This window comes from Rhineura floridana, chromosome 2, assembly GCF_030035675.1.
Source record: "Rhineura floridana isolate rRhiFlo1 chromosome 2, rRhiFlo1.hap2, whole genome shotgun sequence".
In the NCBI taxonomy this organism is placed as follows: Eukaryota; Metazoa; Chordata; class Lepidosauria; order Squamata; family Rhineuridae; genus Rhineura; species Rhineura floridana.
This window is the reverse complement of record NC_084481.1, coordinates 231,125,322-231,150,212: the sequence shown is the minus strand read 5'-3', so window position 1 is coordinate 231,150,212 and position 24,891 is coordinate 231,125,322. Positions and strand designations below refer to the sequence as shown.

The following is a 24,891-nucleotide window of genomic DNA, read 5'->3' as shown; positions in this document are numbered from 1 at the left end:
CCGACGGGGCGGTCCCGAGAAGGGCGTGAGTATATGAACCGCCGGCCCGGCCCAGCCCGAGAGCCAGTTGCACCCGCTCCTGCTCCGACGAGATCCAGCCGGGTAAGGGGGAGCAGTTCGGCATTTGGGGAGGGAAGAGGAAATCTGGGGGGACGGCGCTTGCCCCACTGGCGACGAGAGGGGCCCTTTGGAACGCGGGGGGGGGGGCGGCGGCAGAATGTTGGCCGGTCTGACTCGCATACCCAGAAGGAGGCAGCTTTGGGGGATCGTCCCTCCAGCCTCGCCCCATGAAGAGTTGCCCGCCGGGGGGCCGAGGGGAGGCTGTTGGAGAAGAGAAACGGACCCCAAAAGGAGAACCCTCTGAATTGGAGGGTGTGTTGGGGGTAACTGACCTGGGAGGGTAGGATTCACCCTCCCCTGGGTCAGGGCTGTTTGCGCCCAGAGATTTGCGGGATCCTAACACCAGCGTGAGTCTGTGGACGGGCCCCGCCGACGTACGCGGAGCTTTATACACTGGCCTCTTCGAAGAGTGGGGCATCGGAGGGTGGTCGGAGAGACCGGGGAGAGTTGGGCTGAGATTGACCCCCCTCCGTCATCGCGCTCCCGGTGTGCCCCCTGGGGCCAATCGCTCTCTCTCTTTCTCTGTCAGCCTAACTAACCTACCCCGCAGGGCTGTTGGGAAGACAAAACGGCGAAGGTGGAACGATGCATGCTACCCCGACGTTCCTTGGGGGAAGGGTAAAATAAAAAGAGAGAACGCAGGGAAATCTAAAAAGTGGGCAGGTCTCTGCCCCAAGGAGCTTCCAAGGGCAACATCTTGATTCTTCAGCAGATAATAACTAGGAGGAGAGGGAGGGAGAGATAGACGTGAGCAAATGGTGTATGCAGTCGTACGTAATTGTCCCCTCAGACACCCCCCTCTCTTGGCATCCTCCAAGGCCCCCTCCACCCTTCTGATCTTTCTTTTATTGTGAGTGTATTTTGTTTTGTTTTGCTTTGGGGGGGGAGGTTGTTTGGTGGAGGGGTTGCCTATTTGTTGTGTGGTGTTGCCTGCCTTTTTGGGTTTGTTTCGGGGTGCACGTAGGTGTTTTGCATGCTTCTTGAGGGAAGGGTTCTGAGCACTGCCAGTGTCTCTTCTGCAAAATGGGTATTTCCTGGTGCCTGCGGCAGTTTCTTGGATTTCCAAACGTGCTCCTGGGCCCCAAAAGGTTCGGAACCCTTATTCCGAAGGCTTAATGGGAGGACAGCTTTTGAGAAAGGTTTTGGGGGGAGGGAGAGACGGCACAAAATAAAGAATTCTTGTATGAATTGTTTCCCACAAAATATGAGCCCAAAGCAATTAACGATAAAAACATCAACAAAGATGGCGTGGCTGAGACTATCATGATGGGACCTGCACTTCTGAATTTACCACTACGCTGCTGAAAGCAGTAGTTGTCATTTTGTGCTCAAAAATGGGGGTGGGGGAAAGAGAATACAGCTGGCTTATACCGAGTCAGACCATTGATCCATCCAGCTTAGTTTTGTCTGCACTTACTGGCAGTGGCTCTCCAGAGTTTCAGGCAGGAGTCTCTCCTAGCCCTGCCTGGAGATGTCATTGGGATTTGAACCTGGGACTTTCTGCCTGCAGAGCAGAGGCTCTGCTCCTGAGCCAAATCCTTCATCCACTCGGGATGCAGAAATATTAAACTGTGACTGGATTAATTTTGCAGATGTTGGCAAACAGCCCAGGAACAGGACAGACTTTTGCAATGGTATGAAATATGAAATCCTATGTGCAACAGTCACAGCTCTCTTCTGTTAGTTCAGCTTCAGTTAGAATGATGCATATCACCTTTACAGGTAGCAAATCTCTCTCTGTGTGTCTTTCCCTCCCTCTGTTTAATAGCGGCATGTAGCATTTATACTGAGAGTCAGCTTGGTGCAGAGGCTGTACAATATAAGTAATATTCAAAATTCATATCCTGGTTTTCTATCAAAAATCCACGACCTTACAATCAGGATACAAGTTTATGAACTGTCATAAAAATGTCAGCAAGAAGGGGAAAGCTATTTTTGACCAGAAAAAAAAATCAAGGTTCAAATCCAAACACCATCGTGAAGCTCACTGGGTGACCCATCATCCATTCAGCCCATCCTACCTCACAGGCTTGTTGTAAGGATAAGGAGGGGTAACCCATGTCCATGCTTGCCAACCTTGGCAGAATGGAAGAAGGGGTAGGATACAAAGGAGAGTAATTATTATATAAGCCTTACAGCGTTCAAGACATTTCATAGAATTGCAGAATAGTAGTGTTGGAAGGAATAATCGAGTCCAACCCCCTGCTCAATGCAGGAATCCAAATTAAAACATACCAGATAGGTGGCTGTCCAGTTGCCTCTTGAATGTTTCCAGTGTCGGAGAGCCCACTGCCTCTCTAGGTCATTGGTTCCATTGTCGTATGGCTCTAACAGTTAGGAAGTTTTTCCTGATGTCCAGTTGAAATCTGGCTTCCTGCAACTTGAGCCCATGATTCTGTGTTCTGCACTCTGGGACGATCAAGAAGAAATCCCAGCCCTCCTCTGTGTGGCCACCTTTCAAGTACTTGAAGAGTGCTATCATATCTCCCCTCAGTCTTCTCTTCTCCAGGCTAAACATGCCCAGTTCTTTCAGTCTCCCCTCACAGGGCTTTGCTTCCAGTCCCCTGATCATCCTTGTTGCCCTCCTCTGAACCTGCTCCAGTTTATCTGCATACCTCTTAAAAGTGTTGTGTCCAGAACTGGAGGCAGTACTCAAGATGTGGCCTAACCTTACATACTTTACCAGAGTAATTTTTACGTCCCTGTAAGGCAGGACACTATTGTCACCATGCCACAGATGCAAAGACTGAGGCTGAAATGCAGCAGCTTGCCTGAGATCCACTCGACAATTTAGTTTAATTTGCACAATTTTTAGACTGCTAAACTTGAAGGTATCCAAGCAGTGCATGGAAAAGTTTGTGGCAAAGTTCATGTGACTTGATTCAGAAGAGACTTCCTGGTTTACAGCCGCCCCATCTCTTCACTGCTCTGCCCCATCGGTTGTGGCTCCCAGCTATTTGTGGGGCGGCCTTTTGCTTGACACCGCCGAGTCAACATCCCTCCCTTTAAACTACAGCAGCAGCTATAGAAGGTCCCTTTTCCCTTGTGTGTTGCGTGAAATAGGCGAGGCTCCGTAATCCCCTTTGCATTATTTCTGCGTTGCAGGTCTGAGTCCTTCCAGGCGTTGATGCTTAGCAGTAGTCAGACCACAGTCGCTCTGCTACAAGGGCCTACCCAGCGAACCGGCTGAGGAGCCATAGCTCACGGGTAGAGCATCTGCTTTGCATGCTAAAGGTTCCAGGTTCAGTCCCCAGCATCTCCAGTTACATCCTGGAGAGCTGCTGCCAGTCAGAGTAGGCAGTACTGGGAAAGGGATGGTCCAACGAACCGACTTAATACAAGATGGCTTCATATGTTCAACTCTGGTCTGATCTGGCGCACTCTTCACATACCACCTGCTGTGCTGGGTTAGAACAAATATCCATCTGGGAGCTCACAAGCAAAGGGATGCTCTTTGCTCTTTATACCCAGTAAAAGTATACTGCTCTTGTACATGGAGGCTCTGTTTTATTTATTTCATTCTAGCATTCATCTTCCACTTTTCCCGCATGGGTAACGTGTTCAACGCAGTGAACTACATAATGAAAGCACTGCAAAATATGCAGCAATGAAAGTGAGATAACGATACAAAAACAAAATCATGCAATGCTTTGATCTTGTCTGCCTGCAACTGTGTTGAAAGCCAAAAGGGGTTAATAACTGTTTTGGTGCTTCAGAAGGCCATGGATGGGATTTTGTTGTCTAAATACTGGATGTTCCAAGAGGGCTGTTATTTACCTGAGTCCCAGAGTCTGCTGATCTGTGTTTTGTGAAGACATTCTTGGCTTCTAGGGGAATGGCTTAAGCTTGTCTTCACCAGCCTGGGCTTCGTTCTTAAAAGGGTATTGTAACGAGCAATGAGACAATGAAGGAAGATGAAACCTATTCAGAAAGGTTCAATGTTATTTCCAGTGTTAGTATTGCATGGGTCCTACAATAAGATTCCTTAAGGCATCCCTAACAGGCTCATGTGCAACTTCATCATTCCACATCCTCCCTGGGCAGAACAGCTTCCATGGGGAAGAAATTCTTGCCATAATGTGTGCTTTAAGTAGGCTAGTAAAAAAAATTAAAATCATCCAGCCGCCTCTGGTGAGTCACAGTTGTCTCCAGGTGACCACACAGGAAAGTTAGTTGGTGTTTTTTTAAAAAATTATTATTTCAGGCTCTCAATATGCTACAAAGGGCTCACACAACAATGCGTAGACAGGTAGGCTAGTGCATTTTTCTTGCGATTTAACTTTGCAGATAAGTACACAGATTTGTTAACTTAGAGTTTATGGGGGAATAATAAGAGAATAATGCCTTTGAGCATGCGCAAGGTGCCTTTCCTTCACCACACAGTAAACACAGTTAAATTCCCTGGGATTAGGGCTAGGCTGATAAGATGGCTAAGCAGGCTGGATTTCCATTATGGTTTTTTTGGAGAAAGTTTGCACTGTTGATGTTAGTGGCATTTTGCAACAAAACCCAGGAAGGAAAAAAAAAGCAAAGTCCTGGTTTGGCTGGTTTGGAACTGGCTGTTGGACAATTATATCTATCCTAATTTTATGGACTGATTGGTTTGGAATGCATGGCATGGAGGCTTTTGTTTCATCATAGCAGTTCAACTGGATAGCTATTCAGCCTTACAATCTTAGTGTCCGATATTTTCTGTCAGTGATGCTTGCCTAAAGCTATGACAATCCTAAATTCCATTCCCCCAAAATCTAGATTTCACAACCGGAATAAATTGTATACTGGAATGAATTGTGCAAAAGTTCCTCCCTCAGTTTATGGTTGGTTTCCAAGCAAATCTGAACCTTGAGGTCTGTTTTTATATTGCAAATGAAGACCTTGATATATCCTTTGCTGCACCGAGTCGTAACTGATGTGTTTACTTCCAAGGTGCCTGTAAGATAACTTTCAGGCATCAGCTAGAGGTGACTCACTCAAGATAAACTGGAAGCGACATGCCTGTGAGTTAGACTCTTGGAGGCTCCATTCCTCGCTGTCTGAAGGGAGAATCAGAATAGTTTTAAGAGTTGCAGAAATGAAGTAAAATGCATATAAAAATGGGGGGGAGGGCAGCAGTCCCTCTGCAGTCCCACTGTCAATTTTTAGTTTGTCATGCCCACCACTACTACAACAGGAAGTGGAAAGCGGAATTGACAGGGATATTCTCCCTCTTTCTTAAACCACGGATGCTGCAATTGTCCAAAAGGACTAGACGCTGCTGTGGCGTCTCATTCATGCTGGCCTGTTGCCTGGATGCAGGCGTTAGCGCCTAAGGGAAAGAGAGACTTGCATTTATTCTGAGACAGGGGTGGGGAATCTTTAGCCTGGAGACCGGATGTGGCCCTCCACACATCTCTGTCTGGCCCTCAAAAAACTCTACCCAGGCCATGCCCCTCACTGGCTCTACTCTGTGCCCTCCTCGAGTGATTTTATCTGGCTGGAATGCGCTGTTGAATTGTGATGATACCTCTTGGCTTACCTAGAGGGAGGGTGAAGAGTGGTACTTGGCCATACTTTGGCCCCCGGAAGGTTGCTGACCAGAAAATGTGGCCCTTTGGCTGAAAAAAGATTCCCCACTCCTCTTCTAAGAGAAGGGAAACTAGCTGCTCGTTCTCTCTTTCTCTCTCTCTTCTTCTTCTTCTTTGGCACACAGGATGACCAACGTCTCCCTGCTTATTCCACCCTGGGGTGCAGGCAGGTTTCGGATCCCATCCATCCATTTGTTGCGCTGCTCTCGATTCAGTCAATCGAGTTATATCCTGAAACAGTATAAAAAAGCATCAATAACCATCAAGCATTCCAAACCTAAGAACACAAATGATAAAACAGTCACATTTAAATCAAGCAGAGCAATGAAACCATCCATCATCGCTAACAATAAGAAAAGAGCTATGGGGTTGAAGCGATTCATAGGCAGAGTTTTTTGTTGTTGTTATGTGCCTCCAAGTTGACTACGACTTACGGCGACCCGATGAATCAGTGACCTCCAAAAGCATCTGTCGTGAACCACCCTGTTCAGGTCTTGTAAGTTCACGTCTGTGGCTTCCTTTATGGAATCAATCCATCTCTTGTTTGGCCTTCCTCTTTTTCTACTCCCTTCTGTTTTTCCCAGCATTATTGTCTTCTAGTGAATCATGTCTTGTCATGATGTGTCCAAAGTATGATAACTTCAGTTTCATCATTTTATCTTCTAGTGACAGTTTTGGTTTAATTTGCCCTAACACCCAATTATTTGTCTTTTTCGCAGTCCATGATATCTGCAAAGCTCTCCTGCAACAGCACATTTCAAATGAGTTGATGTTTCTCTTATCTGCTTTTTTCACTGTCCAACTTTCACATCCATCCATAGAGATTGGAAATACCATGGTCTGAATGATTTGGGGGGTGAGGAGAGAGACAGAGAAAAGACATGAGTCCCATCAGGAAGAGAGCCTGGCTGTTGGATCAGGGCAAAGGGCCCCCCTCTAGTCCAGCATCCTGTTCTCACAGTGGCCAACCAGATGTCCCAATGGGAAGCCCGCAAGCAGGACCTGAGTGCAAGAGCAGCTCTCCTTTCATTGTTCTCCAATAGTTAGTATTCAGAGGTCTACAGCCTCCAATACTGAAGGTTATACTTGAGCCATCATGACTATTAGCCATTGATAGCCTTATGCAAGGACTCTGACAGTCTGCTGGGATCCTGCTCTCAAAAATATAATGGGTCTAGGACCCACTGAGACCCCCGGATGACTGTACCTAGTCAGGAACCGAGGCAAAAACCTTATTATTACCTGTCTTAAACAAGAATAGGCTGTTCTGACCAGAGGTGCATTTAAGTAATTTTAGACCTTGATGAACATCCCACAGAAGAATATAAAGATCAAATGAGGAACAGATTTGGGAACAGAAGGGAGTAGAAAAAGAGGAAGGCCAAACAAGAGATGGATTGATTCCATAAAGCAAGCCACAGACCTGAACTTACAAGACTTGAACAGGGTGGTCACAACAGCTGCTTTTGGAGGTCACTGATTCATAGTCATAAGTCATGATCGACTTGCACATAACAACAACAAAGACCTTGACTTAATTGTTTCACTTCACTAGTTCAAAATGTGTTTTAAGCCACGAGCCCTGCTGCTTTGGGGAGGGGGCCCTTCCTGCACATTTGGCTGAGAGGAGCCCTGGAGTCCTGCCCCCAAAGTCCTGCCCTGGAGGTCCCATGGCTCCTAACAGTACTGGGACACTTGTTGAGTAAACTCTATGATGCATATCGTCCAAGTCCTTTGGACTTTGCCACAGATATGAAAAGCCGTAGACTACTCGAGCATCTTTCTGGCAGTTGAAATAACATCTGAAATTACTCTCTTGGATAATAATAATAATAATAATAATAATAATAAAATATCCCATCCTCCTGAAGAAGTCTAGGGTGGCATACATAAACAAAACAAATTAACAAAAGAAAAAGGGGGAAAACATTCTTAAGCACAGTTTAAAATGTAAAACACAGCTTAAAAACATTCTTTCATCAGTGATCTTCAGGTTGCCAGGAACAGTCCCCTTCAGCCATCAAATGCCTGGGGAAACAGGAATGTTTCCAAACTCCTCCTGAAATCAGTAGTGATGGAGCCAGGCGCACGTCACTGGAGAGAGCATTCCACAAACGGAGCTGCCACTGAAAAGGCCTTGCCATGGGTCGGCACCAAACAGGCAGCACTCAGTGGCGGCACCACTGAGGCCAACAAGGCCTCGCCTGCTGATCGAAGGGTCCGAGATGGTTGAGACTGGTGGCATCCACCCACGCTGTCGTTAGAAACCTAGGACGTTCCCTCATATTGAGTCAGACCATTGGTCTGTTTAGCGCAGTATTACTTACTCTAACTGGCAGCAGTCTTCCAGGTTCTCAGGGACAGCTCTTTCCCGCCCTGCTTGGAGATGCTGGAGTCGAATCCAGGATCTAGGTTTGCTAGACTGTTTGCATGTAGAGAGCACTGAGTTATGGTTGGTTACACTGCTTCGACCCCAGTGCACTGCTAACAAGGTCATCCGAATCTTTTTCAGAAGTTCTGTCAAACCTCTGTGCAAGTAACTTGACTAAGGCTCTGGTCCTCAGCCCACCTTCTAGCAGTGGCGGCTGGGGGCACCATGTCAATGGGGCAGTGGAATCCACGCTGGCAGCTCATAGAAAGTGTAGACTAAAACCCGGAGCAGATTCCACTGACATGGAGCCACCAACTGCCACTGCCTACTACGGAGTAAGTCCCGTTTAGCTCAGTTGAGCTTTCTTCTGAGTAAACCTGTTTCAGACTGCACTGCTCGGCAACCTTGCAAAGAGCCGCTTGTTTGGCTTGCCCGCACATGGTGAAGAAGAACTCCCGTCAGGCCCTGAGGCCAGGGATCTTTTCTGTGTGTGTGAACTAGAAGAGGGTTGCCTCTTCCTGTGTGTCAGGCTTGCAGTGTGCCACAGAAGATAGGAAACTGCCTTGTGCTGAGTCAGACCATTGGTCCATCTTGCTCAGTGCTGTCTACACTGACCGGCAGCAGCTCTCCAGGGTTTTGGGCAGGAAATTTTATTTATTATTTGATTTATATCCCGCCCTTCCTCCCAGCAGGAATCTCTCCCAGCCCTACCTAGAGGTGCTGTTGGGGACTGAACCGGGGACCTTTTGCATGCGAAACATTTGCGTTGAAAGGATCTCTGGTTGCAGAGGAAGGTGAACTCGTACACAGAGCTCAGTCATGCCTAACAGCATGAGAAAGTGGCTCGTGCAATTCCTGGAGAGGAGAGCATGTTGGATTTTGATGGAGTGTGGAGGAACCTGGGTGCAGGCGCTCACTCAGTCGTGATGCTTGCTGGGTGACCTTGAGCCAACTCTTTGCCTAACATACCTCACAGGGTTGTTGTGAGGATAACAGATGTACGCTCCCTTGCTGAGCCTAACAAATGGCATTGGTTATCCTAGCAACACAATGGCAGTTAAACCTCCTTATCGTTAATGGCAGGCGAGGAGAAGCTGTGACACTGGAACTCATCAATCAAATCATGGGTGGGGTGGAGTTCTGAGTCATTGTTTTACACTGTGAGATATTGCGACATACCTCGCAGGATTGTTGCTAGGGTGGCTTCAGCAGGGCAGTGCCCACCGTGCAAATACTCAACGTTATTTATAGTGGCCCAACTTAACCTTAATGGGGGCAGATGCACTTTCTTATCATTAATGGGGAAGGGAAGACCGTGTAGTCTGAACACTTGATTTGAGTCCCGGGTGTGTCAAGTTATGACTCATGTTTGCACAGAGCTTTACCCTGAACCCATGGACAATGTCCATATGTTTTCCCAAAGAGGATGCTATGGCAATTTCCCTGAATATCTCTTTGAATGCGAGGGGTGTGGGTTTGTGGGTTATTTTACTCAGGCCAACCCTTCAGTACTATGCAGGTTATTGAACTCTCTCAGAAAAACAGCTGTGTTTGTGTTAAGGAAAAAACCCTGAAATATGTTCCTGGGCGGTCTTCTCTGTTTTTTCCAAGATGAGTCAACACCATGTGTGTATAAAATGCAGAAGAAAATGAATTGGTAGCAGATTTTGAATGCTGACTTGCTAGGAGTCGGGGAGAAAATAGATTTGCTTGGTGTTTAAAGGCATACCTACCTAATATGCACTTTCTGAAGCAATCTGAGAACTGAAATACAGCCATCATCCTTCAAAATTTGCACTCCTCTGAATTTTGCAACGCTGTTCTCCAGCCAAGTAGCGTAAATGACAAGACATAAAGGAGGGTAAAGTTTGCATAATCCACATGTTTGTGAGAATAACATACAAAGATGCTTTGTGTTAGGTCTTCAGGGTTTCAGGCAGGGAATCTTTCTCCCAGCCAGCGATTCTCAGGTTGCCCCGGCATCTCCAGGTAGGGCTAGAAGAGTTCCCCTTCTGAAACCTGAAGACCAGCTGCCAGTCAGTGCAGACAACATTGAGCAAGATGGACCAACATCTGTGTCTGTGTTGGAATTGCTTTTTAAGATGTTTTAAAAGCTTTTTTTTTTTTTAAAGATCTTTTGTTTTAATATGTGTTTAAGGAAGTTTTGTTATAATATATTTTAAAGTCTGCTTTTATGAGGTTTTACAGTGTTTTTAATGTTTTTGTGTGCTGCCCTGGGCTCCTACTGGGAGAAAGGGTGTAAAAGGAAGGAAGGAAGGAAGGAAGGAAGGAAGGAAGGAAGGACTGACTGACTTGTAGGGTTGCCAGGTTCAGGGCCTGAGACTGATCCTGTATCTTTAGGAGAAGAGAAAGTCAGCCAAGTGCAGCTGTTCTTGCAACCCTGTAATGGGAAAAACCACAAGGTGGAATTCTGCCTTCCAACCATTACAGGGTTGCAAGATCACCTGCGCTTGGCTGACTTTTTCTTCTCCTAAAGATACATGATCAGTCTCAGGCCAGGAACCTGGCAACCCTAATTCTGAGCCATGGTTTGTTGTCTCTCTCTCTCTCTCTCCTCTCCCTCCAAAATAAAGAAATCCTACATCCTGTCCCAGCTTTGCCAACCTGGTGCCCTCCAAACGTTTCGGACTACCGCTCCCACCAGCTACGGCCAGCATTTGATGGGAGTTATAGTTCAAAATGTCTAGGGAGGGAACCAGGTTGTCAAAGGCTGCTTTATCCATTACACCACAAAGTCTTTCTTGCTTTGGGGCTCTACCATGATTTGGCCTGTGCAATCCAAGGAAGCTGCATCGTCTTGTACTGATCTGTTTCTCTCTCTCTTGTTTCAGGAGGATGTCTGACGGTTTTTCAGTAAGTATCTGTTTTCTTAAGGCAGTAGTGCTTTTAATGCCATTTTTTTAAAAAGTGTATATATATATTGTAAGCTTGGGAGTTGCATGATCAAACTGTCTTGGGCTGCATCCCAGTACAGTGGTTGATGGGGATGCTCTCTGCTGAAGATGCCCCATACAGCTTCCTTGTTAAAGCTGGGCGCATTCTCTATTGCCCAGGAAGCCCCATCCATAGTTTCAGCTAATTGCTACCAAGTCTGGGGTGGCGCAGACATGGTGGCTAAATTAATGCAGGCCGTTCATCTCATCAGTTTATTAGTCTGCCAGTTTCCCACAAAACTGTCCAAAGTGACTCACAAAATAGCAAATGAACAATACATATTAACGATTTGAAACCTCTTAGAAACAATTATAAATAATTGTATCAGTAAGTACAAAACGATAAATCCGTACAACATTGTGTAAAACAGGAACAGGGAACCTCCGGTCCTGAGGCCAAAGGTGGCCCTCCAAGCCTCTCTGTCTGGCCCCCAAAACTCTCCCTAGGCCACTCCCCCTCTTCCTAGGCCACACCCCTCACGGGCCAGCTCTGCATCCTGACTGGTCTTGCCGAACTCTGATCATGCCTCTTGCTTGTCTGGGTGGAGGAGAGAGAGGGCTGTGTGTGAGTGGGTGTTGAAACTAGCCTACTGGACAAAGGCAAAATTTACATTCATTGCTCCACCCACTTTTTTTCCTCTGGCCCCGCCCACCACTTCCATGTGGCCCTTGAAAGGGCATCCAGAAAGGAATGTGGCCCTTGGGCTGAAAAAGGTTCCCCATCCCGGTGTAACCCCCCCCAAACAAATAAGCTAACCTAATTTTTAAACTGCTTTTTGTATGCTTTGCTTTTTCTTGTGAAATTGTTTTGTGTGCAAGTTTGCCAACCTGGGCTCCTTCACGAGGAAGGGCAGGATATAAATTAATTGAATAGTAATAATAATGCTAATGTACCAGTTTAAACATAATTACATCATTGAAACCGAACAGAAGTGGTTGCTGATGTGGCTTTGTTCTCCCCGTAGCTGTCCGACGCCCTGTCGGGGTCCAACAACCCCAACCCCAATGCGCCGCCTGCTCCTTGGGGAAACCAGCCCGGTGCTTTCCCAGGCTTCCCCGGGGCACCTGGTGCATACCCCGGGGCACCTGGCGCATACCCCGGGGCACCTGGCGCATACCCTGGAGGGGCACCTGGCGCATACCCCGGGGCACCTGGCGCATACCCTGGAGGGGCACCTGGCGCATACCCTGGAGGGGCACCTGGGATTACCCCCCCAGGAGCATCGGGAATGTATTCTGGCCCTGGACAGCCCCTTAGTGGTGGAGGAGCCCAGCCGGCTGCACCACAAACAGGACCTGGATTTGGATCTTCCTTTCCATCTGGAGCACCTTCTGGCCCTTTGGTGAGAAACTTGTGTGTTGTGCATGCACATTTAGTTGCTCTAATTCCTAGGTTTGGAAGTCTAGAATTCTGTATCCTATGAAGGAAAATAATCAGTTCACAGAGCAAAAGTTACAGCTGGGTTAATCTATGAATACAAGCTGGTATAGCACAGTGGGGAGGAGAGCCTGGCTGGGAGTCCACAGTCCGAGTTCAAATCCCTGCTCGTGTCTCCTGGGTGTCAAGGGCCAGCTAAAGATTACCCCCACAGTGAGTGGCTCGGGTTACGTGCCCTGCCACCTGTGCAGCCGTGGGCAAGCTGCAGAGTCCCAAGGAGCCCAGTTGCCCCCCAGCTGGCAGTTGCGGACAAGGAAGGGGCTGGCTTGTGCAGCTGTGGCAAGCTGAGCCAGCTGGGGAGGACTAGCCTCAGAGGGAGGCAATGGTAAACCCCCTCTGAATACCGCTTACCTTGAAATCCCTATTCATAGGGTCACCGTAAGTTGGGATCGACTTGAAGGCAGTCCATTTCATTTCAACCTATGAATACGGTGGATTTACAGTACTCCCCATAAACAGATTTGCTGCTCGACCCCAGCTGGCCTTTCAAAACTCCATTCAACAGGGTGCCTGCATTGTGCAGTTACGGGTTGAAGGATCATGTGAAGGGAAAGCCATAGAAGTCAGAGTTCAGAGGTTGAACATCACAGAGTAATTTGACCTAAGCTTGCCAGATTGTTGGCTCTGCCCGCTGGCCTGTGGGTATATGTGTTTTGGGTTTTTTTGTACATGGAAAATAATCTTTTGTTCTTTTGCAGAAAGTTCCCTGTGACATACCCCTTCAGTCAGGACTCGTGCCTCGCCTGTTAATAACAATTGTCGGGACGGTGAATTCAAGGCCGAACCAGTAAAGATGGGAACGGGCGGGGTGGGGATCGACCCAAAGTGTTCTGCAGGAGGGGATTGCATGTTGTTTTGGGTGGAACTGTGATGTGGATTTTCACCCAGTCTCCTGCCCTGTGGCACTGTCCTTTCTCTCTCTCCCTCCCCCCCCCCCCACTCCCCGGTGGCCTTGCCTTGGGGTTGGGAATAAGGAGCCAATAGATAGCGGTGGAGGTTTGCTGTTTAGAGCCAGCCCAGGGGAAATGGACAAATGAGCTGGCTAGCCATGTAATAGCCCTAGGCAGTTTCCCAAATACCCTCCTCCCATGTGGGCTTCTCCAGATGACCTGTTCCTGGAGCCTTCACCCTGATTTGCTTGCACAAAGGTTACGGGGAGGTTGGATTATATCCGGTCTTTGTTGAATAGCTACAATTCCCAGAGTTCCCTAAGAAGAGGGATTGATGGTGAAACCGCTCTGGGAATTGTACGTCTTTGATGGGAACTGGGAGTCTCCCAACAACTCTCAGCACCTGTTAGGCTTGCCAGGCTCAGAGCCTGAGAATGATTCTGTATCTTTAAGAGAAGAGAAAATTCAGCCAAGTGCAGGTGTTCTTGCAACACAGTAATGGGAAAAACCACAAGGTGGATTTCTCCCTTCCCCCTGCACAACTTTTAATGATACAGAAGACCTCTTGGTTGCCAGGCCCAGCCTCCAAGAGGTCTTCTGTATCTTTAAAAGTTGTGCAGGGGGAGAAATCCACCTTGTGGTTATTCCCATTACAGTGTTGCAAGAACACCTGCACTTGGGTGAGTTTTCTCTTCTCTGAAATATACAGAATCATTCTCAGGCCCTGAGCCTGGCAACCCTAGCACCCGTAACAAATGACAGTTCTCAGGATGCGTTGGGGAAAGCTATGCCTGTTTAAAGTGGCATGGTATTCCTTTAAATGTATAGCACAGATGAGGCCATAGCTGAGGAAGGCTCGGAGGGCGATGACCCAGGCGAGGGCCTCTGCAGCTGTGGCTGCCCAGTTGTTGCATGCTCTTCCCAGTGAGGTCCACCTGGCACCATCCCTAACATTTCTGCACTGGGTAAAAACTTGCATCTTCCCAGGCATTTGATGGAGTACGATGATAGCTGTTGCCAGCTGTTACCCGTGAGGTGTTGCTGCCAAAGCCTTTTATGCTGTTGTTTTGGTGCCTTGTCAGTGAATTTTTATTATAATGTATTTATAATGCATTTTAATTGATGCTTATGCTCTTAAAACGCTTGTAAGTTGCTTTGAGACCTTTTCTGTGTAGCAAGTGACTAATGAGTTTTTATTTAACAAAAATAATGGGTTTTATCCAGGGTTCGTTCTACTCACAGTAAACCCATTGAAAAGAATAGACATGACAGACTTGGGTCTGTTAGTCAGTGGTTTTCCTCTGACTAGGACTTTGTCAGATTCAACCCAATAAAGCAGCCTTTCCCAACCAGTGTGCCTCCAGATGTTGTTGGACCACAACTCCCATCTTTCCTGACCATTGGCAATGCTGGCTGAGGCTGATGGGAGTTGTGGTCCAAAAACACCAGGAGGCACACTGGTAGGGAAAGGCTGCAATAATGAGTCCTTATTACCAATATTGGGGGAGGCAGACACTCCAAGTATCTGGGGTCCTGGGTCATGCAGTACGCCGGTGCCAATACCTTTCTGATCATTGGGAATTTCCCTCTTTCTGGGATTACTAAATGGCAGTGCTGGAGAGACCAACACCGTAACTCAGATAATAGTGATCTTAATTCTAAATAACTCCCACTGCGTATTATTATTGTTGGTATTAGCAATCATTTAATGACAAAGGTTGTGGCATTCCTCTGGCGACAGCAGGATAGTGACCGCTTGTGTCTCCCGTTCCTTGCAGGCTTAAACTGGACTTGAAGAAAGGCAGTGACATTGCCTTCCACTTCAATCCCCGCTTCAATGAAAACAACAGGAAAGTGATTGTGTGCAACACCATGCTCCAGCACACCTGGGGGAAGGAAGACCGAACAGCACCCAGGTTCCCTTTTGAGGCTGGCAAACCTTTCAAGGTAATAAAATAAATAAATTGGGGTTCTTTGTCTAAATCAAAACAGAAGCAAGACGATGACATTAAGGGCAGCATTCAGCTAGCTTTTTGTGCTAGTGTGGCAGAGTTGCCCCCCTTCTCCTCTCCCTGTTCTGTCCTCAAATCTGCTTGGGGGGGTTGGGAGAACCTTAAAAACAGATTTCAGGGGCACGTAGAAGGAGAGGGGGAAGATTGTTCTATTGAACAAGGATAAGCTTGCATTGATGGAACAATCCGCTTAGCGCTACATTAAATATAACCCAGGCAGAGCAATCCGACTCGGGGGAAGCCAGCAAAGTTCTGCCATATCTAATTGCTGTTCAGAAACCTCTTGGTTGGCTGAACGTGGGCTCAGCCTGGAGCTGTGCACAGAGACCAGAAAGTGAAAGCCTGCTCTCCCAAATACCGCTACTGAGGAGTAAGCCCTCTCCCATGACTTCTATTGTATTCATTTTCTTAGACTAACCTTTTCCCCGGCATAACTTTTGCCTGAATTGGGACCTGCAGGAGTGCTCCAAGCCCACGCTGGATGAGGCTTAAGTCCTCTCACCTCAGCCCCTCCCATGACATGCCCCCAACACGCCCCTTTTCAGGCCTTACCCCAGCTTATGCTGGCTCCACTTGTGCTGGTCTCAGCTGAGCCTGCTGAAGGACTTACGCCGGCGTAGCCCAGCTAAACTGGGATCCAGCTGGAGATCCGCTGCATCCAACTCCCTTCAGCCCAAGATAAATATGAGTTAGATTGTGCCCTAAACATTTATGCCATATAATGATGTGAATTATCACTTGAATTGTCATATTGCTTTAAAATGAATTGGCATTTAGAGTGATTGTAATGCTGTAATCGATTTGTATTTTTTTTATATTGTGAGCTGCTATGGGCCCATTTACGTGGGAAAGCAGCATATAGATTGAAATCTATTCATGTGGGAATGGCAAGATCAATTTTATTTATTTGACAATTATATACTGTTTGATTGTAGAAAACCTCTAAGCAGTTTACAAAAAAAAAGTTAAAAGCAAGTAATTAAAAACATTTTAAAAACAAAACAGTAGACTAAAAATATCTACCTGTATGGATAGATTTGTCTAAATAAAAAATTTTAAGCAGGTGCCAAAGAGAGCACAGTGCAGGTACCTTCCTGATACCAATAGGCAGGGAGTTCTAAAGCTTTTGAACCAAGTCCATCTAACATCTAAATCCACAAAAATTACTTCCACTTCCTTTTCATTGCGTGTTATTCAACTGTTAAGCCTGCCACCTTATTTCTGTATTCCGGCTAGAAGGAGGCAACGCCTATTTATTGTTAACACCTATCATGCAAAAAGCAACATCTAGAACTTGAAAAGGCCAAATGCATGTCATCACCCGTCTTCCCCAGCGCTCCTAGTAGCAAGAACAGAAGATGACCACAAGCTGGATCACGCTCTCTCAGCAGCCTGTTTTTCACAGTGCCCCAATGGGAACCCCATAAGCATTCAACATACAGCATTTACACTTTTTTGTCAGTGTCTTTGGCTCAGTACAGTAGGGCCCCACTTATACGGCAGGTTAGGGACCGGACCCCCACCGTAGTGAAAATCGCCAAAAAGCAGAACATCGATCAGCTGACAGTGCTTGGCCCCTGAAGCTCCCCCCGCAACAGCTGATTGATGTTCTGCTTTTCTGTGCATAGCCCTTTCCCCCCCCCTCTCGTTGTGGTGGGGGAGTAGTGCTCTCCTTCTGCAGCAGGCTCCCACGCCTGTTCGCTTGCTCTCCGCCACCTCCCTCGCTCATCCCCCCCTTGCCCGCTCACCCTCCCCCCTGCCTGTTCACTCTCCGCCACCTCCCTTGCCCTAAAACGGCACCCAATGCTCTTCTCGGACTCAGAGCTTGGAAACGTTCCTTGTTTCAACTACAGCTCCCGTCAGCCCAACTGTAGTTTAAAAAAGGAACGTTTCCAAGCTCTAACGATGCAATATCGCTGCAAAAACAGAACAAGCCCCGAACATTCAAAACCGCCACATTTGTGAAGCACTGAGAAGCGAAGTGCCGTAAAGCGGGGCCCTACTGTATGCAGTTCCAGTCTTACCAATTCTATACCCATTTTCCTTTTGTATGGTGCCTAAAATCTTCTCCATCAAATACTGAGGATAAAGGCTTGAAAAACTCTTGCTCTATAAGTTATGCTGAGATTTGGTATAGCTACCCATATAGTGAAATCACTGTTTTCTATGTTCTGTGCCTGGGACAGTATCTACATGACTCTGCTACTTAATTGCATGACGCTCACGTTAAGGTGAGTCTTCTGCATAGGACAACTGCTAGGTGAAGTTGTCCCAAGACACCATCTTGATATCGGATAGCAAAAGTGTTGGGAAGCCAGAGATCAGTTTAACAAAGAATTTGGGAGTTAGACCATCTCTATTTTCAGTTCCCCCCCCCGATTCTCAATACTTCCGTTTTTAACATCTGCCCTCGTTTCAGATCCAGATTCTGTGTGAAGCAGACCAACTGAAGATAGCTGTCAATGATGCTCACCTGATGCAGTACAGCCACCGCATAAGAGAGCTTAACCAGATCACCAAGCTGTGTATTGATGGTGACATCAGCTTGACCAGTGTCACACCAACCATGATCTAACCCAGGCCCACATCACAGTAATACTTCATCCATGTTTATTAAAACAGCAGTTTTTTTTAAAAAAAGAGATGTTTAACCAGGTTCACTTAGTAAGGGCAAATAATAAAAATGTAGGCCCAGTCCAACAAAGGCTGAGTGTCATATGTAAACACACAAGATTCTAGTCCTTATGGCTGCTGCAAGTTTGAAAGGATGTGAACAACTAACAGGATTCTCAAAAGATGGAGTGGGGAGGTAGTCGAGCAGGACTACCAGGGGTAAGAACGCCAACCTTCTTTTGATTTGAGGATTAAGCAAAATTTGTTTGATTGGTGTAGTTTGATGCAGGCCACTGAAAGGGGAGGTGGCTGCATGCAGAAGATATGCTTTACCATGTGCACCCAGTTGGAATTGGATTAAGACAGCTATGACTGTATGAGAGTTTTACGGAAGCAGAAAATAATGCCAGTGGGCAGACTCCAGCTTCGTGACATCTATCTTCATTTATAACTCTCATTGTTGCAACGCTATGTTTGAAGCTATGTGTGAAGCCTACTGAAAATCACAGAAGGATTGTTAACAAAGTTCCAGTGGTCAGGCACATTTCCCACCCACCCCAAATTCAACACACATGCAAAAATTGCAGCATAAGTTATACAAACAAAAGCATATAGCTTCTCAGTTTACATGAATTGTGCAGGTCACACTTTCATATTTTCTTGGCTCCGAATGCACCTTTTGTTTTATTCTTTCCCCTCTACGCAGCGCCCTGCTTGTTGCAACTCAGGGTGGGCTGAACTGAAACAGAGAAAACAGCCTTCCCATCCACTGCCCCAGACCAATTGTAACATGTGCAGCTCTGTTCAAATTGAACTGCTGATTTTGGAAGGGAGGGGGATGTTAGGATGAAGAAAGATGATAAAAGAACCCAAAGAGAGAGCTTTGAGAAGCAGCTTAAAAGACACAGACCAAGTTATTTAATTTTTAATAATTTCAATGGATATTGAAGTACAAATTTAGTAAAAGAAAATATCAGACACCACTATAATTAATCTCTCTCACACAAACCATGACATTTATTTACAGACTTTTGAATCTCAAAATGTTTTGCCCCCTGGTGCGGTCAGGCCCATTCAGAATAGAAGCCCTTGCAAGCGACACAACACAAACATTTGGGTAATGCAAGATTCTAGCCCTCATTCTTCATTGCATAACTTGGAGTTCTCTGGCAGAAGCACCCATCTTCAAGACACTTACATTTAAAGTACAAGTACATTATACCACTACTAATTCTGTAGTGAAACTAGAAATTAACGAGGTCAAGAGACACTCCCCTGTGGATGCTGCTGTTGTTGAGCAAGGCATGGCCCCAGTAGACTGCAGTAGTCCAGCCCCTTATTTCTCCCCATCCGGGAAAGAAAGGGGAGAAAAAACAATGAGGTCATTGCACGAAGCGGCTGCCACAAATTTCTCAGCTTTGTTCCTCAGAGGGGTGAAGAAAAGGCTGCCATCCAGGTTTGGCTGTGGGGAACAAATAAGGGGGTAGGGTTAAGGGCCCAGGGAAAAGAACTACCACTCAGTCCCCTTCATAGTCAAAATCCAGACTCTGAAGGACCTCAGCTGTCAGTTAAACCCAACCCCAAGTTTCCAGCCCTCTTCATGGCAGAGAAAAGCTTTTGCAGAGAAATATTTATTGCCGGTTTTGAGGCAATAAGTGGGCCATGATGGGGCTTCTGTTAGCCAACAGAAACCTACCTAGCCCTTGTGTCCCTTATCAATGCTTCCTGAGGCCTACATAGAGGTCATAGCCATAGCTTTCCTCAGTGATCAACTTTAGAATCTTCCTCACTGTAGTGCATGGCACAGTTCACTGGCCAATTTTTACTAACCTATTTCCTTTAACTGGACAGGAATCTTTTTTGATGCCAGGTACCTTGCTTGTGAAAATATCACAGAAATGCGCACCTGCAGCTTCACATTGAACTTGGGCATCCTGTCTATTCCCTGCCTTTTCTTCCCCCAGCAAGGGCAAGGAAACATGTTTCTAGATCTCACTGTTGCAAAGTGGTCATTCTAGAAGGTAATTGGTGAAACAAAACATTTCCAGAAAAGCTTCAAGTGAGCTCCCAGAACATGGGCCATGAATTTCCTCCCTACGCTACAGCTGTATTCTCCAATACAACTTGACCATCTAAAGCCCTTCCCTAGATGCCAGAAATTCCATCGGCATTATCTTGCCAAGAACATTCTATACTACTAAAAACCCAAACACTTGGAGGCAGGACATATTACACAATAACATCAAATCTATTGAATATGCAGAGGTGATTCAGACAAGAGTCTGTCCTCTTCCTGCTCCATGCCCCCCAAATGTGGAAAGACCTCGATTTTGCTCTTATTTTTGGTACAGAATGCACACCAACCTGCTTCATCTCAATAGCAGCCAAGTGATAAAGAGCAGCATTATTCAGATTACATGCTTTTAAAAACAAAAACTGTTTTCCTCACTTGGGTGCCCTGCACCTAATTCATACTTGTATAGGCACGGATGCCTTCTTTAGGTGCAGCATCTTCGTGCTTAATGGCACTGCCTCAAGGAAAAAACACTGAGCTCTGAAAAACCAACCTAGCCGGTTGTGCAGCCTGAACGAGAGATCATGGATCCTCCCACCGAATTCAAAATTTTGAGATCTGACACAAACGCACTTATCACTCATGGTAGCGTCACAAACCTGCTTCTGACAACTTTGTATATAGACAGGAAAAGTTAACTCTGCTGGATTAAGAGCACACATCATGCCATGTTGCCTTACCTCCCAGCCTTATCTTACAACCCCCCCACCCACCCAAATTTTAATCAGCCAGAGAAATAAAGGGATCAGTGGTGGCAGGTACACTCCAGATGTAGGAATGGACTGAGACTGATTCCTCTAGTTCTAGGCCTCTGTATGCACCACCCACAGCTATGAGCGGGTGGATGAGAAAGAATTCTGCCGGATCAGTTTCAGCCTGTGGTACAACTTAAATGATAATTTCCTCTCTTCAGTTCCTTGCCAACACTCCCATAGTAACCTTGACAAGGGGTGTACTCTGCGAGGCTAGTATGCCTAGCCCAATAAGGCTCTGATTCATTTTGAAATCTCCCTCAGCCTCGCTCCCGATCACTGTCATTAGCACCAGACTTTGAAATTTCACTCCAAGTATCTCTATGGCACCCTTTGCTGACTTTTTAAAGTGACACACAGACAACGGAGATCTGAGACAAGAAGGCGGCCCTCCCTTTCTGTCCCGATTCAGCAATTTGCTGCTTCACCATAAGGCTCGCTCTGGCTACTGCAACACAGGAGAGAGCGTGAACTAAAGAGCAGCCATTTTGAATCAGCCCAAACCCCATCTAGTTCCCACGGTGGCCAACTAAATGGCTCCGAGAAAGCCCAAAGCTGGACTTGAAGTAGCCATCTCCCATTGTTGCTTTCCAACAACTGATATTCTGAGGTACACTACTACTGAACCTGGAGGTTCCATCTAGCTGTTACAGTTTCAAGAGAGTTCTGTTCTGGGGTATCGGGCCAACACAGCTCAGAGATTCTGGTGGATCTCTTCTCTCCTTCAGACCTCTTCTCAAAACCCACCCTGAGCTTCATTTCTGTGGGAGGGACTAAAGGATTAAGCCAGACTACATATAACTGCGTTCATTCACCTCTATCATCCTCATCCATCCCCATTGTTGAATATGGATTGTAAGCTCCTTTGGGGCAGGGGCCTGGCCATTTTCCCTTGTCAGTGATGTACTTTCATGGCACCACACAAGTAACAAGAGACAATACCTCAGATGAAAGATTTCCCACCCAATCAGACAGCTGTTCCTTCCTACTCATCCCTGACAGATTTGCTAGCAAATCCGAAGTTTTACAGGCCGGGGTGAGGAGGGGAGTCAACTGGTGTCATTTACTCTTTGGGCAATTCAATGCAACCTCCTTACGACAAACTATCACCTGCATTGTGTGTGTTTGTTCTGGGGCTGCTAAGTCCTGCCTTGCACTGGGGGTGCGCTTGACATTTTGTGTCCTTTCCAATCCCCACTCCCTATTTTTTTAATTAATGGAAAAGCATGTCATCAAATTCACTGCAGTAATGGGACAAACACTGCAGTTGCCAGCATTCAGACGTTTACCCAGCTCAATTAACTCCATTCCAAGCAAACAAACCTGGAGACCGGGCATCCCATCGTCACAGGAGAAGTCACCAAGAAGGAGGCCTGGAAGATAAAGTTGTATTTTCAGTGGGGTTTTTAATGTAATTTAGGGCTGGTTCACCATAGGTAGGAGAGGTTCCAGTGGATTAGGCCAATATGGTTTTATGCTTCACATCTCATTGGCAAGTATTTGTGATTCACGAATGACAATGGTGACTAAAAGCTGTCCCATCTCATAAAGCCAGTAGCAAAAACGAAAGATCTCCATTCCAAGATATCTAGTCAAGCACAAGGCAGTGAAAGTATGGCAAGTGTGTAAGAGCAACGAGACATCCTATCCTGTTCCACCCCACCCCCCTGATCCTAAACATACTGACTTGGATGTTTGTTGCATTGATCACAATGGGACCTGCTTCTAAGAATGCAGCCCTCAGAAGGCAGCCTGAAGGTCTCACCAACAGCGTAAGGGAACTGACTGAGGAGACTGTAACCTAAACAGAAGAGCACACAATAATATATTTGCTGCCTTGGGATCCTTCTGGGAAGAAGGGCAGAATATGAATTTAATTTGTTGTTACGTGCCTTCAAGACGATTACGACATATGGCGACCCCATGAATCAGCGACCTCCAAGAGCATCTGTCATGAACCACCCTGTTCAGATCTTGTATATTCAGGTCTGTGGCTTCCTTTATGGAATCAATCCATCTCTTGTTTGGCCTTCCTCTTTTTCTACTCCCTTCTATTTTTCCCAGCATTATTGTGTTTTCTAGTGAATCCTGTCTTCTCATGATGTGTCCAAAGTATGATAACCGCAGTTTCATCATTTTAGCTTCTAGTGACAGTTCTGGTTTAATTTGTTCTAACACCCAATTATTTGTCTTTTTCGCAGTCCATAGTATGCACAAAGCTCTTCTCCAACCCCACATTTCAAATGAGTTGATTTTTCTCTTATCTGCTTTTTTCACTGTCCAACTTTCACATCCATACATAGAGATCGGGAATACCATGGTCTGAATGATCCTGACTGTGGTGTTCAGCGAGACATCTTTGCATTTGAGGACCTTTTCTAGTTCTCTCATAGCTGCCCTCCCCAGTCCTAGCCCTCTTCCGATTTCTTGACTGTTGTCTCCATTTTGGTTAATGACTGTGCCAAGGTATTGGTCACAATGGGACCTGAATTTAATAAATAAGTAGTCTTTAAAGTAGGGGTGGCAAACCCTGGCCTGTGGGCCAGACTTGGTTCAGCAGGCCTCCCCATCTCATCCACAAGGCCATTTTGCAGAAGCCACGACCCCGACCTGGTCCCACACCTGATGTCATATATGATGTCAGGTGTGGCGTGAGCATGAACAGGGCTTCAAAGGAACAACTGGGAGCTTAAAGTGGGCGTCCCTCTGTGGCTCCTTTCCACCTCTGACATCAGGGATGGAAAGGAGAAGCGTATGGAGGTTTCCAGTGCAACGGGGCTGCAACACTTGGGAACCACAGCGCAAAGGATTTGGACAGATGGGCAAGGCAACTTGCCTATAGGGTTGGGCCAGAGAGAGACCTGGAGCCAAAACGGTTCCCCACTCCAGCTTTTAAGGGTGCCGAAAAACAAGGTTGTGTGGCACAGGCAGCTCCTGATATTCAAAACCTAACCTTTTCCATGCAATCTCAGAACAACTTGAGGACCACAGCAAGAGAAGCTCTTCACACTGCTTGAAGAGCCACGGGGAAACATACCTGTTTTACATTCTGGGGTGTGCAACTCTTCAGTGGGAGAGCATGTTCCTTCACACTGGGAATCCTCATGACTGCACAGAACATTCTGTTCATCCAGATCTGCCGCCATCTCCATCACCTCTTCTGCAATTTCTGGGTCTTCCATTTTAACACTGGGATCTTCCAGGCCCTGAGAATTGACAGAAATCAAGTCATTCATATCACACAAGAGCGATCTCCTGTCACACGTGGCTGTTTGCGCATCCTGGAGTTTCAAAAGATAAGAGAAATAGATTTGACATGATGTGAAGTCGGCTGTTCTGAAGTTCAAGACAGGCACGCATTCAACAAATGTGTCACCACTTACAGGAGCTTTTGCCACGCCTTCGGCTGCAGCACATGGTTCCTCTGGGGCTTGGATGTCACTGGGGGAAAAGGAAGAAACATCACATGCATGCAATTTAGAAGCTCCATCACTGCCCCAAACCTTCCCTTTCACTTAATGCAAGATACTGGATGAACCATCATAGGGACTAAGTTTATCACGTGAAGTAGCACAGAAAAGCAGTCTGACCGCTTCTCTGAAATGAATAGCGATTTCTCCCAGGGAAGTACTCCAGCAGTAGCAGGTTCGCCCTGCCCCAACTACATCTTTCCTACAAACATAAAAATACTCTGTTCAGAACTGGAAGCAAGTGAGGTGACACAGTTGGACATGTGACCAACAAAGATCAGGTGAAGCATTATTGCCAGGAAGAACTGAGAAGGGAGAAAAAGGTGAATTTTTAAGTAGCGCTATCTGTAAGGCGTTATCAGATGAGCTGAATGAACAACTTCCATAGGATAATTCGAGTTTTATAACAAACCTTCCGACACAGGAAAAGGCAGGATGGAGGACTGAGGTCTTAAGCAAAACACTGTGGCATAGGAAGAGCAGGCATTGGTTCTGGCTCGGCAGGTGGGAAAGCCAAGTGAAAGTTTCAGTTTTCTGTTGCAAGTCTCTAGCTCAGTGTGGATTCCACACTGCAGCTGCAACTACCCTGCTCAACAGCACCAGCCTGCATTTGTCTTAAGGGTGGAATGGAGC

The 24,891-nt window shown here is 46.5% G+C and overlaps 3 protein-coding genes across 3 annotated transcripts in view; 1 reads left to right on the top strand and 2 right to left on the bottom strand.

Annotated features, from left to right (window-relative positions):
- Nucleotides 1-8,647, bottom strand: part of GMFB (glia maturation factor beta) — a 510,168-nt gene extending 501,521 nt beyond the window's left edge. The window contains exon 1 of the mRNA XM_061612525.1: nucleotides 8,644-8,647. Coding sequence (XP_061468509.1) covers nucleotides 8,644-8,645 — 2 coding nt within the window. The 5' untranslated portion in view covers nucleotides 8,646-8,647. The remainder of the gene's footprint in view (nucleotides 1-8,643) is intronic.
- LGALS3 (galectin 3) lies at nucleotides 17-18,053 on the top strand. The gene is made up of 6 exons (XM_061612523.1): nucleotides 17-102; nucleotides 10,908-10,929; nucleotides 11,975-12,352; nucleotides 13,146-13,234; nucleotides 15,116-15,284; nucleotides 17,769-18,053. Exons 2-6 carry the CDS (start codon nucleotides 10,912-10,914, stop codon nucleotides 17,922-17,924), a joined length of 810 nt encoding a protein of 269 aa, XP_061468507.1. The 5' UTR covers nucleotides 17-102; nucleotides 10,908-10,911; the 3' UTR covers nucleotides 17,925-18,053.
- Nucleotides 18,054-18,871: 818 nt separating this feature from the next.
- Nucleotides 18,872-24,891, bottom strand: part of DLGAP5 (DLG associated protein 5) — a 33,733-nt gene continuing 27,713 nt past the window's right edge. The window contains exons 16-19 of the mRNA XM_061612515.1: nucleotides 24,172-24,229; nucleotides 23,826-23,994; nucleotides 22,112-22,161; nucleotides 18,872-19,424 (exon numbers count right to left, since the gene is read on the bottom strand). Coding sequence (XP_061468499.1) covers nucleotides 19,299-19,424; nucleotides 22,112-22,161; nucleotides 23,826-23,994; nucleotides 24,172-24,229 — 403 coding nt within the window. The 3' untranslated portion in view covers nucleotides 18,872-19,298. The remainder of the gene's footprint in view (nucleotides 19,425-22,111; nucleotides 22,162-23,825; nucleotides 23,995-24,171; nucleotides 24,230-24,891) is intronic.